At 45.2% G+C, this 17,737-nt stretch overlaps 2 protein-coding genes and 1 long non-coding RNA gene across 3 annotated transcripts in view; 2 read left to right on the top strand and 1 right to left on the bottom strand.

Annotated features, from left to right (window-relative positions):
• Window positions 1-3,847, bottom strand: part of LOC137758973 (uncharacterized) — a 52,156-nt gene extending 48,309 nt beyond the window's left edge. Inside the window, exons 1-2 of the long non-coding RNA XR_011073035.1 lie at window positions 3,761-3,847; window positions 3,549-3,660 (exon numbers count right to left, since the gene is read on the bottom strand). This is a non-coding gene — a long non-coding RNA (uncharacterized lncRNA). The remainder of the gene's footprint in view (window positions 1-3,548; window positions 3,661-3,760) is intronic.
• Window positions 3,848-4,017: 170 nt separating this feature from the next.
• On the top strand, window positions 4,018-10,310 carry METTL17 (methyltransferase like 17). Its single transcript, XM_068548421.1, has 14 exons — window positions 4,018-4,110; window positions 4,263-4,416; window positions 4,505-4,639; window positions 5,525-5,603; window positions 5,840-5,921; window positions 6,222-6,295; window positions 6,763-6,857; window positions 7,226-7,296; window positions 7,487-7,594; window positions 7,866-7,934; window positions 8,635-8,685; window positions 8,942-9,034; window positions 9,259-9,443; window positions 9,519-10,310. The coding sequence occupies exons 1-14, from the start codon at window positions 4,030-4,032 to the stop codon at window positions 9,622-9,624; spliced, it is 1,383 nt and encodes a 460-aa protein (XP_068404522.1). The 5' UTR covers window positions 4,018-4,029; the 3' UTR covers window positions 9,625-10,310.
• Window positions 10,311-11,324: 1,014 nt separating this feature from the next.
• SLC39A2 (solute carrier family 39 member 2) lies at window positions 11,325-13,635 on the top strand. Its single transcript, XM_068534904.1, has 4 exons — window positions 11,325-11,655; window positions 11,844-11,974; window positions 12,222-12,269; window positions 12,717-13,635. Exons 1-4 carry the CDS (start codon window positions 11,541-11,543, stop codon window positions 13,347-13,349), a joined length of 927 nt encoding a protein of 308 aa, XP_068391005.1. The 5' UTR covers window positions 11,325-11,540; the 3' UTR covers window positions 13,350-13,635.
• Window positions 13,636-17,737: the final 4,102 nt, after the last annotated feature.

Genomic DNA, 17,737 nt, shown 5'->3' with positions numbered 1-17,737 from the left:
AGACCTGCATCACAGTCTGACAGCTCCTCCTGCCTCTTCTGGCTTCCTCTCTCTTTCCCTCACAGGCATTCTCCCAATAAATCTCACATAAATCTAATTCCATCTTAATGTCTGCTTCTTTAAGAACGTAAACCAACATAGACCTGTCCACAAAACAGATTAAAACTGTAATCCATGATTTCAAAACAAGCTAAGAAAATAATACAAGACATGAAAGAACATGTGTCAAAATTAGAAAAAATTCAGAGAAAAGGGTGACATATTCAGGAAAGTTACAAATAAAAGTGAAAATTGTTTAAAAGATAAAGACTAATCTAGAAGACACACAAATGCAAATAAACTCAACAAATAATGCCTTAAGAGAAGATTTTAAAAAGGAAAACAACAAAAAGAAATGAAGAAAGTGATAAAAAGGGTACTACTTGGGATCTTTGATGGTAGAATTTCTTTAACTTCCCAAGATATTATTCCAGTTGCTTCACATCTTCATTACTGAGACTTTCTCAGATCTAATTATTAGCTCTTTCCATTGGTCATTATCCATCTCTAACCAACTTATCCAAACCTTCCTCAAAGAATCTTTCTTATTTTCCTTTACTTAATTGGGGGGGTGGTGGTGGTATTTCTCTTTAATATTGTCTAGTTTCTCCACACTTTTATCTGCTTTTTAAATGTAGAGCCACTAATTGGAAATATTACACAGGTCAAAGTATGATCAGTGTTAAGTTGGTAGAATTCATGGATTAGGTATGAAATGGGCTCATCTATGCTTTATGGGATTGTGACCTGGTTAAATGACTAGACTCAGCTCCTCAACCTAGTCTATCCTGCTGAGATTTTCCAAGCATGGAAACAAATATGTCACTTTATTAACATCATCAACAAATATTGATTAAGCATTATCAATGTACAAAAAGTTATGTGCACTGTTTTAGATGTGTTAAGGACATCCTTGATCCCTGAGGAGGCTCCTGTGGAGGTTTCTGTTTTATTTTGTTTTTATGAACAACACTTTGGCTTAAGAACAAAGACACATAAATTCAGAACTATGTCAGCTTTTGAGATGTTGTATTATCGAAGGAAGGGAACAATCCTAATTAGGCCAGTGTCAAAATACATGAAGCCACATCTATGTTGGTAGTTCTAAAGGAAAAGCAGGAGGGACATTCAGAGGCACCACCAAGCTCTCCTGCTCATTACTTCTCAGTCTCCAGTGCTTTGTCTTACTTGGTCCCAAATATCCCCATTTTCAAGTCTGTCTTGGAAATAAGACATGAATTCATAATAAAAATTAAAATGTGATCATGTCCCTTTAAGTTCCCAAAATACATATGATAATAATAATAGCATAAACACATTGAGCATTTACTTTGGGCCAGACATTATCTTATTAAATCCTCACTCCAATAACCCTGTGAGGTAGCAACTATTATTGTCTTGCTGCTCTAGAATTCAGACTGCCAGACTCCAGATGCCAAGCACTTTATCCCTATGTTCTGCTACCTCCTTATGTCAAAAAATAACATAGCCAATCTTATGCTATAGCTAACCTACAGTGATATAGTTTATCTTGCTAACACTTGAGCCAGCAATATAAAGTAAAACAAAGTGTCACAAGAAATGAGACTAAGTGTGGCAGCATGAATCAAAGTGGTGGGGTGGTGAGGAGAGAAGGTGAACCTGAAAGGGAGAAGAGCAGTGAGTGGGGCATTTACAACAGCGGTCTTAAGCGCCCCTAAGTCTCCTTCCGGAGCATTCAGATTATGAAAAGGCCTCCTTTATTAGAAGCAAAGTTTAATAACCCAAATGCAAACCAGACATTTAACTCTCCAACTGATATAGTTCCCCATACTTTATCACATAATTTTCATATTTGGACGCTTGCAGTTACACCAAAGACAATACTGCTACCCATCCAGCCACCAGATTTCTATCCCAAAAGGTTCAAATACACCATAGCTAACTAATGTGTTTGCTATAGGAATCAAGAGGTTAGAGTGGGTAAGTTCTTTTTAATGCTACATGTTAATTTAATACTTCAGAACATTTAGCTTATTGTTCTTAGTTAACTTGTGTCGACTGAAAAAAAACGCACAATGTGAGCGTTGTGAATTAAGTTTTATTTAGGGGCAAAATGAGGACTATAGCCCGGGAGACAGCATTTCAGATAGCTCTGCTCCAAAGAGGCAGGGGGTTAGGTCAGTATATATGTGATTTTGGTGAGGGGTGCGGGGGATACCTGCAATCAAGCACACATTTAAAAAAATTTTTTTATTTATTTATTTTTTTGGCCAAGCCACATGGCATGTGGGATCTTAGTTCCCCAACCAGGGATCAAACCCGTGTCACCTACAGTGGAAGCGCAGAGTCTTAACCACTGGACCGCCAGGGAGGTCCCAAGCACACAGTTTTGCAGAAGGTTGCTGCTACTCTCGTGAAGGTTACTTCTAGTCATGAGGAGCAGACTTCACCATGAAAGATTTTAGTGCTTTTCTAGATATGCGGAGATGCAAGAATTGGGCTCATAAAAATCATCTCCTGAAAATATCTAACTCTCTGAAGGTCTTCTCCGCCAGTTCTTCCCAGAGCACAGAGTGCCTCATTCTTGATCTCCACCCTTAACTCCTTTCAGAGAGTGTTAAAGTTCAGCACCTGCAGCAGCTCATGATTTAATCCTTGTAGAGGTAGATGGCAAGTGCCAATTTGTAGTTGGCACTCGGTAACTTGCATTCTAAGTGCCAACATTATGCAGTAGAGCATATGTTTAAAGGTGACGATCAGACTTAGACTGCCAAGGTTTAAATCTTGTTTTCACCTAACAAGCTCTGTGATCTTGGGCGTAATAGCCACCTGAACACTCACCTTCCTTGGGTGCAAAATGGGGTTAAAGTAACCTACCATATAGAATTGTGGGGACTAAATGAGGTAGTACCATATAAAAGTGCTTGCCACACTATCTGGCACATAATGTTCTCATGGTGGCTATTTACCTAAGAGTACTGGTTTAATATTAAGAGAAACTAACATGCAAAAAACATTAAATCTCATAAAAAGAAATGAAATGGAGGTATTTGTAATGAGGTGGATGGAGTCAGAGTCTGTCATACAGAGTGAAGTAAGTCAGAAAGAGAAAAACAAATACCGTATGCTAACACATATATATGGAATCTAAGGGGAAAAAAGAAAAGGCCATGAAGAACCTAGTGGCAAGACGGGAATAAAGACACAGACCTACTGGAGAATGGACTTGAGGATATGGGAAGGGGGAGGGGTGAGATGTGACAGGGTGAGAGAGTGTCATGGACATATATACACTACCAAATGTAAAATGGATAGCTAGTGGGAAGCAGCCGCATGGCACAGGGAGATCAGCTCGGTGCTTTGTGACCACCTAGAGGGGTGGGAGGGAGAGAGATGCAAGAGGGAAGAGATATGGGAACATATGTATAACTGATTCACTTTGTTATGGGGCAGAAGCTAGCAAACCATTGTAAAGCAATTGTTCTTCAATAGATGTTTAAAAAAAAAACCATTAAATCTAGTATTACCTATTATTCTGTTAAATTCGGACGCCTAAATCTGGCTTTCCTTATTTCACCTTTCCGATACTGCATTCTCTCCGTTTCACACAGGAGGTAAAAATCCCAAGACTTCAGCGTTCTCCAGAAGAGAAAAAAAGAACACAGGTAGTTAATACAAACAGAAACGCTGCCTGTCTCTGACGCGTTTCTAGAGACCGCAGCAAAGGGCCCGCTCCTACCTCCTCCCGCCCTCTCGATTTCTGGAGGCGGAGACAAATCCCAACACAGAGTCGAGGCCACCTCGCTTCCGGCTCGCTCCGTCGGAACTGAGGCGCACGTACGGTCTTCAAGGAGACTTACATATCGATTGCTTATTGGCTACTAGCAAGCACTCCTTCTCCTCATTGGCTGATTCTGCCCCGCGCCGACTTTCCGCGGAGGATGTTCGCCGCGGCGAGTGAGAGGGTCACTGCACCTAAATTTCCGGTTCCGGTTCACCTCTGGCTCCATGGCGACCGCTAGAGGACCAGGGTATCTGCTGACATTAGGCAGATGGCGCCGCGGCCTTGGAATAGCTCCCCAGTCCCGAGTGAGTGGCTTACTTTCCCTGCTGTCGAAGAGGCTGTGGATCTCAGAAACAGCTCCGCTCCGAGGAGGAGCGTTCTCGGCCGCCCCTTCCTTAGCCACCGTCCGCAGCCATGCTTTCTGCCCCCCAATCAGCTTTTCTTTCCCGGCCTGCAGGCTCTCGCTGCCCTCGTGCCCGGCGTATCCCAGGTGGATAACAAGTCTGATTTCCTGGGGAAGAGGCCCCATCGCCGGCACCCCGGCATCCTGCAGCTGTCGCGCGTGCGGCTGCCGCAAGTATTGGTTGACGCCGCGCAGTTACTGCTGCTGGGTGAGTAACGGTGAGAAATGGAGGCTCGAGAAGAAGCGGAAACTGGGCCTGCGTGCAAGTGATGCCACTTTTCATTTTTGGTCCTTAGAGAGCTCGATGCCCAATATGGAGAAGAAGGTGCAAGCACTGACCAATTATCTCTGGAGCCGGCATTTACCTGTAGAGCCAGAGGAGTTGCAAAGACGGGCTGTCCATCTTGAGAAAAAATTCCTGGAAAACGCAGGTAGGGCTTAAGAATAAAGAGTAGGCCAAATTGAAAAAACAGAGGGAAATGAAGAGCAAGAAATAATTTCGCAGTCTCTTAAATAGATACTGCAATTTCTTATTTGACTTTCTCACGAGAGCAGTTATTACAATGATCCCTTACTAAGAGAAGACAGATTATTTAAGAGATTGCGCTTGGGGCTTGAGTAAAGGTCAGTGAGTGCTTCAGTATCCTGTCAAAACTTAGATCTTTGGTTTTGTCCTCCAAGTCCACTGGATTAAGACCATCTAAGTTTTTGTTCAAGTAAAATAAAGTTCGTCTCCAGTACTAAAACCCACTACAGGGAAAGGAGAATAATTTATCGGGTTATTTTTATGGTTATGAGTTGTCTCTTATTAAGGAACCTGCCTTTTATTCATCTTGTATTCCCCGAACTTCTCATAGCATCTGGTTCATAGTAGGTGCTCGGTAGATAAGATAGTATTGAACAAAACACAATCATGAGACTTTAGTTTTTCAAGCCCCTTTCCTCCCTATAGGAGCATGGGAGACGTCACAATATTAAGTTTTGGGGAAGTGAAGAAATCCACAAAATACTGTGTTTATCCTAGCCTTTAAATTTTTGTTACACCTCCTTTTAATATAGAACACACCTGTGGGATAGAGTTGGTTGAGTTGAATAAACTGCTGTTAGAGGAAATATACTATCTGTTACACTTTGGTGGTGGTGGTGGTCATTGTTATTCTTACCTGAAACTTTTCTCTAGGTTTGACTTCTCTCTTAAGCTTTGAGGCTTTTCCCAGGTGGGAATTGGGGATGAATGGGCAGGCAGTCTATTCAGATATTGGATCTGAGCCCTGTTCTTCCTAGGTCCTTACTTCCAGTCCTTGTTCTCACCCCAGACTCATGTCAGGTGGAAAAACTTTGTGGAGAAGTGCTGCATGCTCTGCGTACAACTACCTATCATTGGCAAGAGTTGAGGTAAGGGAGACTAGAAGGGCTGCAGAAGAAGGAGACTTGGGGAAGTACAGTTACACAATTTTGTGTTTGAAAAAGCGACCTGGCTTGTAAGCCTCCCTAGGACTCTTCTGTGTTGAGAAGTGAAAGTGTTGAGCTGGAAGAGCCCTTTCCAAAGATTTCATTTCCTAAAAGTCTAGAGGGTAGCTACGGGATAGAGGTTATTTCCCAGTGGTATGACTCTCTGGTTTTTCTGGCAGCTACAATGAGGGACTGAGCCTGGTGTATATGGCAGCAAGACTGGATGGTGGCTTTGCAGCAGTCTCCAGGGCATTCCATGAGGTGAAATTCGCTCAGTTTCCTACCGTCAGTTCCCTTATTCATAAAGTAGTCTTCTGGGGTAGGATACTTGGGACGTTGCATGTGCATATTTTTTTTTTTTTAGGAGGTTCTCTATTCTCTGAAAGGAATTTTTGACCCAAGAAAGGTTTAGAAGCACTGTTTTAAGAGCTTTCTATTCTATAAAGCATTTACATTGAATCTTAAAAGGCATTCGTATCTCATTTTCTCTGTTGTGGTCCCCTAATTCATGTTGACCAAGCATCTACTTTCCCCACTGTGGGGTGTTGTATATTTCTTTAGATCCAAGCTCGACTTCCAGAGTTCCAGCCACAAACCTTGATGGACTTTGGCACAGGTACTGGCTCTGTCACCTGGTGAGTATCTTTCTCTTTCTCTGTCAATTCTAGCTCTAGAGAGCCATGCTTACACCACGTCAATATCAAGAGCCTGCAGAACCAGAGGGAGAATAGGAAAGTTGGGGACTGGAATGTTTTGTTTCTTCCCTCAGATTAGACAAGGCATGAGAAGGTATATGGATTAGGGCCAGAACATAAAGAAATGTCAAGTGAAAAAAAAATCCATGATTAGAAGGATAAAAAAGGAAAGGAATTTAGTCTAGGGTAGAGGTTTTACGTATTATCAAGATTGTTTTGTGCACAAATAGTTTTTGAGTCTGCCTTTTTTTAAGGAGTTGTAAATGAAATAAGAAAATAACACTATTAGTTTTTCCAACTATTTTAACATAGCACTCTGTTTCTCCAAGGGTGGGTTGGGAACAGAGGGGTCTCTTGTAGGGATGACTCTGTCATGAGAACTGGTGATTTACTTTTTGCCATTTTAGGGCTGCTCATAGTACTTGGGGCCAGAGCCTACGTGAATATATGTGTGTGGACAGCTCAGCAGCCATGTTGGAATTGGCAGAAAAGCTACTGAAAGGTGAGGACAAAGTATAAGGAAGGGCTTTTCCAAAGCTGAAGGAGTTAAAAAAGCAAAGGAGTACAAGAGACGGTCTTTTATTGGGGAGTAGAGGAGAGGGCTAAAAGTTAAAAATGAGTCTGATCTTCCAATACAATAGTCCAGCAGAAGATGCTGGAGACCTTTGTTGGACTGTGAATGGGCAGGGTAAGAATAACAGGACAGGTGACCCAGTATTCTCTCTGCCCTTTTTTATAGTTGCTTACTCTATTGCATCTCACCCTCAGCTAGCGTTTTTCTTTGTTCTCGGGGCCATGTTTCTTATCGGAATGTCACTTCAGTTTACACCTGTACACTCATAGTTGCCACATCTCTATTTTCCTCTACAGGTGGTTCAGGATCTGGGATGCCTTATGTGCCAGGTGTCTTTTTCAGACAGTTTCTACCTGTATCACCCAAGGCAAGTGGCGATGTTTAAAGTATGCTAAATGTGGAGTGTGCACATGGAAAACTGTGGCCTTGGCTTTGCAACCTAGCATTAAGTGTTAGAAAATAAAAGAAAGCAGAAGAAATTTAGTGGGATAGACCTTTGTTGTACTCTTAGAAGAGGGAGATGTCAGGTCTGTCATGTTCCTTGTCCTGTGCACCAGGTACAATTCGATGTGGTGGTATCAGCCTTTTCTCTCAGTGAACTGCCCAGCAAGGCCAACCGGACTGACGTAGTCCAAACCTTGTGGCGCAAGACAGGTCATTTTCTGGTGAGTAGAAACCCCTTTTTCCCTTCAAGTTTTAAAGCAGCTTCATGGGTTTCATGCCTTTCCTTCTCCCCGTTGGAGCTTGTCTTCATTCTTGACCATTTTTCTCTTACATAGATCCCTTTGTCCTTCTTTTAGGGTCTCCATCCACGTCTTATATATAATGCCCATTTCTTTTAGGATCCCTATTCCATCTGGGAATGTTCTTACAGAGCTACTGACATTTATGTTTTCGTGTAATTTGGGGCTTCTTATTTTCCCCTTTTGTAATCAGGTATTGGTGGAGAATGGAACAAAAGCTGGACACTCCCTTCTCATGGACGCCAGGGACCTGGTCCTTAACGTAAGGTTCTTTCTCCTTTTTTCACCTTACCCTCCATACCCCACCTATTCTCACCAGTTACTGGCACGCCTGTGAAAACTGAAGGGACTCTGTCATACAATGGTGAGGATGACTCTCAAGATAGTAGACATATGAAGTCATTATGATATGGGGTAGTGGTTGGCAAACTTGGGCCTGTGGGTCAGATCCGGCCTGCCACCTGTTTTTATAAGAGCCGTGCTTGTTTGTGTGTCTGTGGCTGTATGTCTGTTGTCTGTGGCTGTTTTCACAGTACAAACAGCAGTTGAATAGTTAGGAAAGAAACAGATTTTGCCTACTCACTGGGCCTTTTATAAAAAACATGTTTGCCGACCCCTGATCCAGGGCATTTCTGAGCCAAGAACCTTATCTCTTTGGGACAGTATGAGCCAGTGTATAATCATAAACTTAATTGTCTTAGAGTGGGATCTTTTTGAGAGTGGAGGTTGCTGACAAGGGAGAGCACCATACTATGTGCCAAGTTTCTGCCTTTCTCCTGCTGCAAAGAGAAAGTTCTTTGTTTGGAGGATTAAAGAAGCAGCCAGCTTAATTCAAAGAACATAGTTAATAATTACCAGAATTGAATGTTAGAGGAGTCCTCAATTTACTGAGTGCAGAGATTGAGTTATGAGAATAGATCCCTCAGGCCCAACCTAATTTTTTTGATTTCCTTTGATTTCAGGGAAAAGAGAAGTCACCTTTGGACCCTCGACCTGGTTTTGTCTTTGCCCCGGTGAGTATTACTTCTCCCTTTCCCAGCACGCAAAGATCTGAACTCAGCTGTGGCCAGGAAAAGTAAGAGAGTAAAGCTAAGCCACCTCCACTACTTTGTGTCCCTATCCAGTTTCTTTCTTAGTGATTCCTCTGGCTTTCCTACCCTCTGCTCCTGTGCTCCCTTATCCCTAGCCCTTCTTGACTCTCACTCTTAGGTTTTCAGTTTTATGATCTGTTCTTTTGTCTTACTTCATGTCTTTTGTTTGTGTTCACAGTGTCCCCATGAACTTCCGTGTCCCCAGTTGACAGCCTCTAAGCCCCTGGCCTGTAGCTTTTCCCAGGCCTACCATGCCATCCCCTTCAGCTGGGTATGTACTCTGGGAATGCTGTGGTAGGGAGAAAATAGCCTGGGAGAGCACAATGAAAAAGACTCAGAGGCAGGAGGATTTGGAAAATTCAGAGAATAGCTTGGAGATTTTAGGCCCTGAATGTGCATGACTTATAGAATATGAAAAGGGCTGCAGGAATGGGGTTCAAAATTTTTTTTTCCCTTGTCTTTTACCTCTAAGCCATCTCTATATCCTTAACTTAGAACAAGAAGCCAAAGGAGGAAAAGTTCTCGATGGTAATCCTTGCCCGAGGGTCTCTGGAGGAGGCTAATCGCTGGCCCCGAATCACTCAGCCTGTTCTTAAACGGCCACGCCATGTGCATTGTCACCTGTGCTGTCCAGATGGGCATATGCAGCATGCTGTGATCACAGCCCGCAGACATGGCAGGTATAGAGGGTGTGACCAAAATTAGTGGAAGGTAGCAAGAACCTGCAGCCCACATTGACCCTCTGTTTTATATAGGGATTTGTATCGCTGTGCCCGTGTCAGCTCCTGGGGAGATCGTTTACCTGTGATCACGCCATCTGAGCTTCCTCCATCACCTGCTCAAGATCCCCCTGAGAGTTGACAAGGATGTGTAACGAGTGTTTTCTTCTATCATGACTGCCAAGGCTGAAGCTACCTGGTATCCAGGATGGGAGTGCTGGTACTTTTACAGCAAAAAACTAGTTAAAATAGCCTCCATTATAGTAGGCCTTATTCTTTTAGCTCACTCGGCCATCCTCTCACAGATGCTTTTCTTTCTTGTTTAATTGCACTTTGCAGATGATTGCCTTCTAGCTAGAATTGTACTATGCACCTGGTGTTTACTCCTCCAAGGAAACACTCCCTAACACTCCCTTCCCTTGTGAGCATTGTTCATTCCAGAAGGAAGGTCACCGTGCAGTAATCTCAAGGACCACCAGAACCAGTCTGGAGAGCAGCTAACACGAGCTTTGAAATTTTCCAGAAGTGAAGAATGCAAGCTTGCATCTACCCTGATCCTTATCTATGGCCCTATTTTCCACTTCCAAACTATAAGACCCCTTGCTGTTCTCTCTTAAGGGAGGGCACAGTCTTTAGGGCATTAGCCTGCTGTGGCCTCCTTTGCCTGGCAAAGCAATAAAAGCTACTCTTTTATACTTCACCGAAAACTCTATCTCTGCGTCTCTGTTCAGCACCGGTGAACAGAGGCTGAGTTTCAGCAACAGTACCCCTATATAGCTGTGTTCGCTTGGGTTTTAATAATAATTAAAAGTTTTCAAAGAATGGAAATGGATCTTGTGATTCTTAAAAGGTGTATAAGTCTGTTGTCATGGCCTGTCCTATAATGAAGAGAATCCTCAGATTTTCAACGCTTCCCACACAAATCTCCAGCTCACCCTGTCCTGGAAGAACCCTGCTGCTTCCACCAGATTCCAGGACTTCCCAGGGAGTCCTGAGATAATCTGGAGTAGTGGGGAAAGCCACCCCCAACTCCCTGAGAACTGGCTCAACAGGTCTCAGGGTTGTTAGGCAGGCCACCTGAATAGGGGAATCAGCAGCTGCTTGGCTTCTATTTTTTTCTTCCTCCTTCCCTTTCAACTTTCTCAGCCCCCTCAGAGTTCACTTCATACATTTCTCTCAAGAGTTGATTCCCCTCAGGCCTGAATCTATCTCCACCCTCATATATCCAGGCAGGAGCCTTCAGTTTTCCCTTAGGCCTTGCTGTTTCAGAGCTAGAGCAACTTTCTTTGTCTTAAAACTCTCAGTCCCTCTCCTATAATTTATATCAGGAAACAGGCATAGTCAAAAGTTATAGCAGTATTGATGTTGTAGTACTAGAAATCTTCCTTCTAGACATTTCCATGCCTGGAGCTGTTTTTCTGGGGTTACAAGATAGGGGAGTCCCCCTCCTCTGCTAGTTCCCACAGAATGGTGGCAGCTCCACTTCCCAGGCCCTCCTCCTTACCCCAAGTGGCCCCAAATCCCCTCTGAAAGGGTGCAGTTCAGGTATCAGCATAGCAACCTATAAGACTTGAGGTGGGGTAGAGAGGGTATAGAAGGCTTAGATCAAATGTCCTGAGTGAGGCAGGACCAGATTGTCCCCAACACAAAACAGCTGGGGAGAGCTACCATAGACTCCCGTTTTGGATTAGAACAGCCCTAGGCTAGAACTAAGACTGCACAGCCCTTGGGTTAGTTGGAGCATTGAAGAGGAGGAGAAGACACAGCACCAGGCTGTGCCTGGCAGGGAGTTTGGAGTTTCTGATTTCTAAATTCAGGAAGGCGTCAGCCAGGGGAGGGGCCTCCATGTAGGGGAAGGGCGGGAAGCTGGGGCTGGGCAAGTTTTCTATGCAAGGCTGCGCAAGAAGAGGCCACACAGACCAGAAAGAAGACCCAATAGCCTTCTGAAACTCAGAAGAGTGGACGCTCCAGCTTTGACCACCTGAGACACCACTCCTGCTGCCAAGATTGTAACTCCATTTGTTCTTCTGAGGCCTCTGCTTACCCTGTACCACAAGGATGGAGCCACTACTAGGAGTAAAAATTGGCTGCCTGTTTTCCCTGCTGGTTCTCACTCTGGTCTGTGGCCTTTTCCCCGTCTGCTTCAAATGGTTCCAGACTGCTACAGCCACAGGTACAGCCCGACCACGTCTTTGTCCCCATAACCTAAGTCTGACTCAGCCTTGTCACCCTATCCTGATATCTTGCTCTGATTCTCTCATCATCCCCAAGCTTGGGACATGGGGTGCTGCCTGTGGCTCTTTAGTCATCGTTGTCTATCTCCTCTTTGCCAGCTGGATTGTAACTCCTGCTTTTTATTAGGTCGTCATCGCCGGGTCCTCAGCCTCCTGAGTTGCACTTCTGCTGGCATTTTCCTGGGAGCGGGTTTCATGCACATGACTGCTGAAGCCTTGGAGGGAATTGAATCAGAGATCCAGAAGTTGGTGATACAGGTGAGCAGCAGAGTTGCTGAGCTGCAGGGCTGTGAGGCCAGAAAGATGAACAGAACCAGGAGTAGAAAGGGGGGAAAGTAATGAAGCCAAGGACACAGGAGGAACAGCAGGGAAGATGACAGCTCTTGCGCGGAATGATGGAAACAGGTCAGACTGGCCTTGAAGGAAAGTGATGGAGCCGAAGGCACAGGACGGGAAGCTGAGCTGCTCTTTCCCTCGTCTAATTTGTGCTTTTTTTTCTCCCTAGAACAGCACAAACAGTGAGGGGAATTCTGATGATGCTGATTCACCTTATGTAAGTATCTCCCACCAGCCCCTACCTGGAGAGTAAGGAGAGCCAGAGATGCCTTTCATGCCCAGACCTTTTGGAGAGGATTTATGTGTGGAATTCCAGGAATTCCTTCTGCTCCTCAGCTCTGGCATTGCGGAGGAAAAGAGGAGCCCCCAATCCTTTTGGGCTTATGAAACCCCAGAAAGAACTCTTGTTTAGCCTTCCATTCTTTCTCTGGACCCTTTGACATGCTTCATATCATTTTCCCATTTTTTAAACCTGTTGATACTGTTTCCCTTAGTTCCTCTGGTATTCTTGTTGTCGAACGTCCGTGTCTACTCTTGGCTTCATTTCCCTTTTTTTCGTTCTATTACCACACTTCCCATTCTCTTCAGTCTCCCAATCCCATGTCCATCCAATGCAATTTCTTGCCTTCCTTTCCCATCTCACAACCCTTCTTTCTGTTCCTAGATGGAGTATCCCTATGGAGAGCTCATCATCTCCCTGGGCTTCTTCTTTGTCTTCCTTTTGGAGTCGCTGGCATTGCAGTGCTGTCCTGGGGCTGCTGGAAGATCAAAAGTGCAGGAGCAAGAATGGGGTATGGCTAATGTCCTTGAACCCCATAGCCATGGACCTCTACCCTCACCATCACGAGGTCCCCTGCGAGCCCTCGTCCTCTTGCTCTCTCTCTCCTTTCACTCCGTGTTTGAAGGTCTAGCTGTGGGACTGCAGCCAACAGTCGCAGCTACCGTGCAGCTCTGTCTTGCCATCCTGGCTCACAAGGGGCTCGTAGTGTTTGGTGTAGGACTGCGGCTGGTGCAGGTAGGCACTGGATCACATTGGGCCATGCTCTCCATACTGTCGTTAGCTCTCACGTCCCCCGTGGGCCTAGCCCTAGGGCTGGCTGTGCCTCAGGGAGTCTCTGAAGGGGGACAAGGCTTGGCCCAGGCTGTGTTAGAAGGCATGGCAGCTGGCACCTTCCTGTATGTCACCTTCCTGGAAATTCTGCCCCGGGAGCTCGCAGGTCCTGAAGCCCCTCTGGCCAAGTGGGGCTGTGTTGCCGCCGGTTTTGCTTTCATGGCCTTTATTGCCTTGTGGGCCTGAGAGATACCTGACTTTTCTGATGGATCTAAGATGACCTCCCTACCCCCAAGAGATGCCTCCCAAATGACCTTAGCCCTCTGACATTTCTTCACTGAGACAAAGTGACATTCACTAGGCATCATTCCGTAACCTGGACCCCAGCTTTTCGCTACGCGAGATGCCATTTCTTATGCAGAACTGAGAAAAGGATGTTTCAGTTGAGTGCCTATAAACTGGAGGATTGATATAAAGACCATCACTCCAGATTTGACTCTTGTCCCGTTTATCCTACTGTTGTGTAATAAAATGTCCATTTTATCCTTCCCCTTCAGCCATGCTATACTTCATTTCTCCGGGTTGCCTAGGAGGCACCTGGTACAGGAGGTGTGGTGGAGTGGAGAGCGGGAAGGGTGAGTGTGGGATGCAGTCTTATTTTCTGGAATTGGGCCCCCAGCCATTCTGTCAGTTGCAGGCCATGCCTCTCGAGACATGGGAGCATTGCTGAAATTCCAACGACCTACTACCACCTTATGCACAGGTGTTGAGAAACTGAGCCAGAGTTCCCAGAATTTAGAGAGAAGAGGTTTAAAAACAGAAACCACAGGGATCTAGATTTTTTTCCTATGCTAACCACACCCACCCCACTCCCAGTGCCTATTATCAGTCTCCCACAAAGTGTCCAACAGACTCTTGAGATGAGGCTAAATGGAGCCTATTTCCATCTGGTTGCTATGTTTCACGCTGAGCCCTGTGTGGCTTCAGGGCCACTCTTGCTCTTCTTTGAGTCTCTGTCTCCCTCCAGCTGCCTTGTGCTGAGGGATTAAGAAGCAGTGTGTTTGGAGAGGGAGAAAGGCACCAGAGAAATGCCTGGGGTGATTACTTGGCTCTGCCACGACTTAGCGGTTTTCCTTCTGCATGCCTGACCTGCCGCTAGGGCTCCAGCCCCTCCCTGCTGGACAATTTGCCTTTCAGTTTGAGTAACTCCCACAATGTGTTGCTTCTCTTAGAAGCTGCTAAGGACATGTACATTATGTGCAACTGAGGAGGAGCAGGATGGCTGTTGCCCAGCCCCTGACCCACGAGATGGAGGAATATATCAGACTTAGTGGAGAAACTGGGAAAGAGAAGGTGTGCCCTTTGAGCTCAACAGCTTACCACTTTGCCCCTTCTCACATTTTCGGTGTGGAAGCCCAAGTGGCCTTAACATGGACCAGGTCTCCCGAGTTTCATTCTTGTCTCAGTCTGTCCTCTGTCCGTCCCATCCCCCTCCCCATAAATTAAGATACACACACCTCCTCAGCAGCCCAGCTTACACACACAGGGGTCAGCGAGAAGGCAAGCTTCAGGCAAAGCTAAATTAAAATGTCTGACATGGGAAATAATCTCCCTGAAGCACCATCCTATTCCGTTTTCCCTTCAGTATTAAATGTTCTCACGTGGAATACACTCACAGGTAGTAATAATAGAATTTCTACATTGAGCACCTGACACTGTGCTATTGCTTTCACATACATTATCTCCCCTTCCCAACCCTGCCAGGTAGATCTTATCCCTATGTTAAGTCTAGGGAAGTGCATTTAGAAAAGTGAAATAACTTGATAGCTAGCTGGGGTTCAAACCCGTGTTTCTGTGATTCTAAGAAAAGCTCAAGATGTAGATTCTCTTCTTCCTTACCTTTCCCTCCCCATCTTCTTTGTTAGGGTCTCATAAGAAAGCAGAGAACACATTGGATAAGTGAGGCAAGTTTAATAAAGGGAGTATATAGAAAGGTGTGGGCAGGGTTTAGACAGAGCAACAAGGGATGGTGTAATTCCCTGGGGCTGAATAATAACAATGCTGTTACCTAGGCTGAACAGAGGGAGCAGTTACCAAAAACTAGAGGGCCATCCAATAAGAGGTGTGGCCTCGGTGCAGGGATGCAACCAACCTGCAGGGACTCGACCAGGAGGAAACCAGAGGAATACCCTCACTCTCCTTCTACTCTTTGACCTACTGCCAGTGTCTCCTGTTGGCCATACCCAAACGAAGAACGAAAGAAGCCAAACCAAAGAAGCCAAGGACGAAAATGTCTGTTGATGCACTGCAGATAGGTCAGCCTTGTGAGGTACAGGTCCTAAAGAAGTCTGGAGAGGCAAACAGAAGACGTCCCACACACCATTGATTCTCTGCTGCTTTCAGCTCCAGTGATCTTGCCCAGACTTTGGAAGGAGAAATTGGAAAGGACATGATTATATGGAAGTTAGAGAGCTATTTCTGGTACAGAGGATTTGTATGGCTATAGAAAGGAGGCTTGAGGAGAAGCACATTAGATTCCGAGGCTCTTCACATGTTTCTGTGTCACTGATGCTCTCAGCATTTGAGGTCAATGAACAGAGGCTGGAGATTTCAAGCATGGGTGGGTCATGCATTTTCTTGCCTCCTCCCATCCCAGGAGACTTTAGATTCCCCTTTAGCCTCCTCTGCTTTCAGCCATCCTTCCAATGACCATTTCCTTTTCCTTTCCCAAGATCCTTACCAACCAGGACTGGAATCATCTTTAGTTTGAACCCTATTGTATCAAGAGCTAGAATAGAGCTAGGGAATGCTGCAGAGAGAGAACATTGGGATCAGGAAAAGGAAAAATCGTGATCATTTTCAAAAGCTCTGAATCTCCAGCAAGGAGCCAGAGAGAGCTCTAAGGGAGCAGAAGATGAACGTGATTTCTGAATGAGCTGGAAATGAGGAAGAATGGAATAAGAACAGGCATGAGAACCATAGGACAGGAGGGACAACTGAGTTAGCTGGGGCATGGTGACTAGAAGCGAGATTCAGGAGTGAACCTTGATTCTCTCAGCCTTGAGAGATAGGTTGTAACTGAAGAAAATTAGAATCATGAGAGTTGAAAGATAAAAATAGGAGTGAAGATATACAGGTTAGGAAAGTAGATAAGAGGAGAAGCTAGTTGGAATAGTCACAAGAGAGTTTATGTGAATCAGTTTTCAAGTCTTCTCAACTCCTGTGTCCCTTCCCCACCCCTCGTTCTCCACCCCATCTATTTTTATACATTTAAACAGAAACAAAAACAAAAGAATGAGACCTCCAATTGCCCTCCCGCTTTGAGCCAGCTTTCCATTTTTGCACCAATAAATGATTTTCTGAAGCAACCCCCTGGAGCTTTCCACCTTTCCCTTGCTTACAAGTTGAGAATCAGGCTTGGATATTGCTGTTGTAAGATAAGAATTTGTGAAGAAAGGGAGCCGGGGAACAGCATCAAAGGGAAACCAGAGTTTTGTGAATACCCCAGAGCCAGGAGGGAGGCCAGTTAGAGAACACACGTCAACAAGATACACCCAGGAACAAAAACCAAAGAGCTCCAGACTAATTCTTAGGAGACAATTCATGCCACTTCGCCCTCCCCTGAAGGACAGCTTTCCAGTGTCTTGCCTCCCTCACCAGAGGAAACGGTCCCTTGCTCCTGGCTCTGGGTGACAGAGTACAAGAAACAGCTGCCAGATTTGGAGTGGGTTGGTACATGTGAGTGTGCCGACTGGCCAGATACCCTCACATTCCCCCCGCTGACCTGAGGAAGAGCCCATGGTTACTAGCAAAGGTGAAGCCAAAGGGGTGCAGACAGGGGTTATGCCCATCCCCAGTCTGTGGGGATGCTTAAGGACTAAATCTAAAGACACCAGTTGTCAATGCTTTCCTTTTTATTTCAGTTTTATTCTGAGTTACTGTCTTTAGACTCATTGAATGTCAAAAACAGAAAGCATTCTACTTTTACTGTATATTTATCCAACTGGCCAAAAATTCTGATGTTGGTGAGGAGAGAGTGTGCAAATGACTACTTTGTTCTGGGCATGGTTTACCCTGACCACACCCCTGGCCTCTGGTCAGAATAGACTCTCACTTTCCAGTTAGTCCTAAAATCTCTAGAAAGGTCACGTCTCCCACTCTGGCTTTTCCCTATTAGAGGAGTACTCTTTAAAGCTTAACATCTATCCCTCCTGCTGTAGTTTCACTGCTTTGTGTGTTCCTTTAGAGAATCACCCTTTAATACCTCTTTACGAGTTCCAGAATTTTCAAGCTGACAACCCAAGGCTCTCATGACCGTGTTCTTCTAGTTTTAATCTCCTTCCCATAGCACCCTTGCTTAGCTATCTTGGGCTTCTGTTCCTAAAGTCAGGGAAACATTCCTTGAAAATGAGAGGAAGGGAGAAACAGAGTCCTAAGCCTGAAGCCGAGACAAAAGGGTGGTAGTTTGCGGTTCAACATCTGTGAAGTCGCCCCACCTCTCCTCTGAGCCTCTGAGCGCCGATCTTGAGAATGGGCAGGAGCCACAGACCACTGCTGACCATGGTATCAGGCCCTCCCACCATAGCTACTGCTAGAATCACAAAGAACAGTGGGGGACTCAGGAAGGGACCTGG

This window comes from Eschrichtius robustus, chromosome 1 (assembly GCF_028021215.1).
Source record: "Eschrichtius robustus isolate mEscRob2 chromosome 1, mEscRob2.pri, whole genome shotgun sequence".
Taxonomy (NCBI): Eukaryota; Metazoa; Chordata; class Mammalia; order Artiodactyla; family Eschrichtiidae; genus Eschrichtius; species Eschrichtius robustus.
The sequence above is the reverse complement of the archived record's forward strand: the minus strand, read 5'-3'. Positions and strand labels throughout refer to the sequence as shown.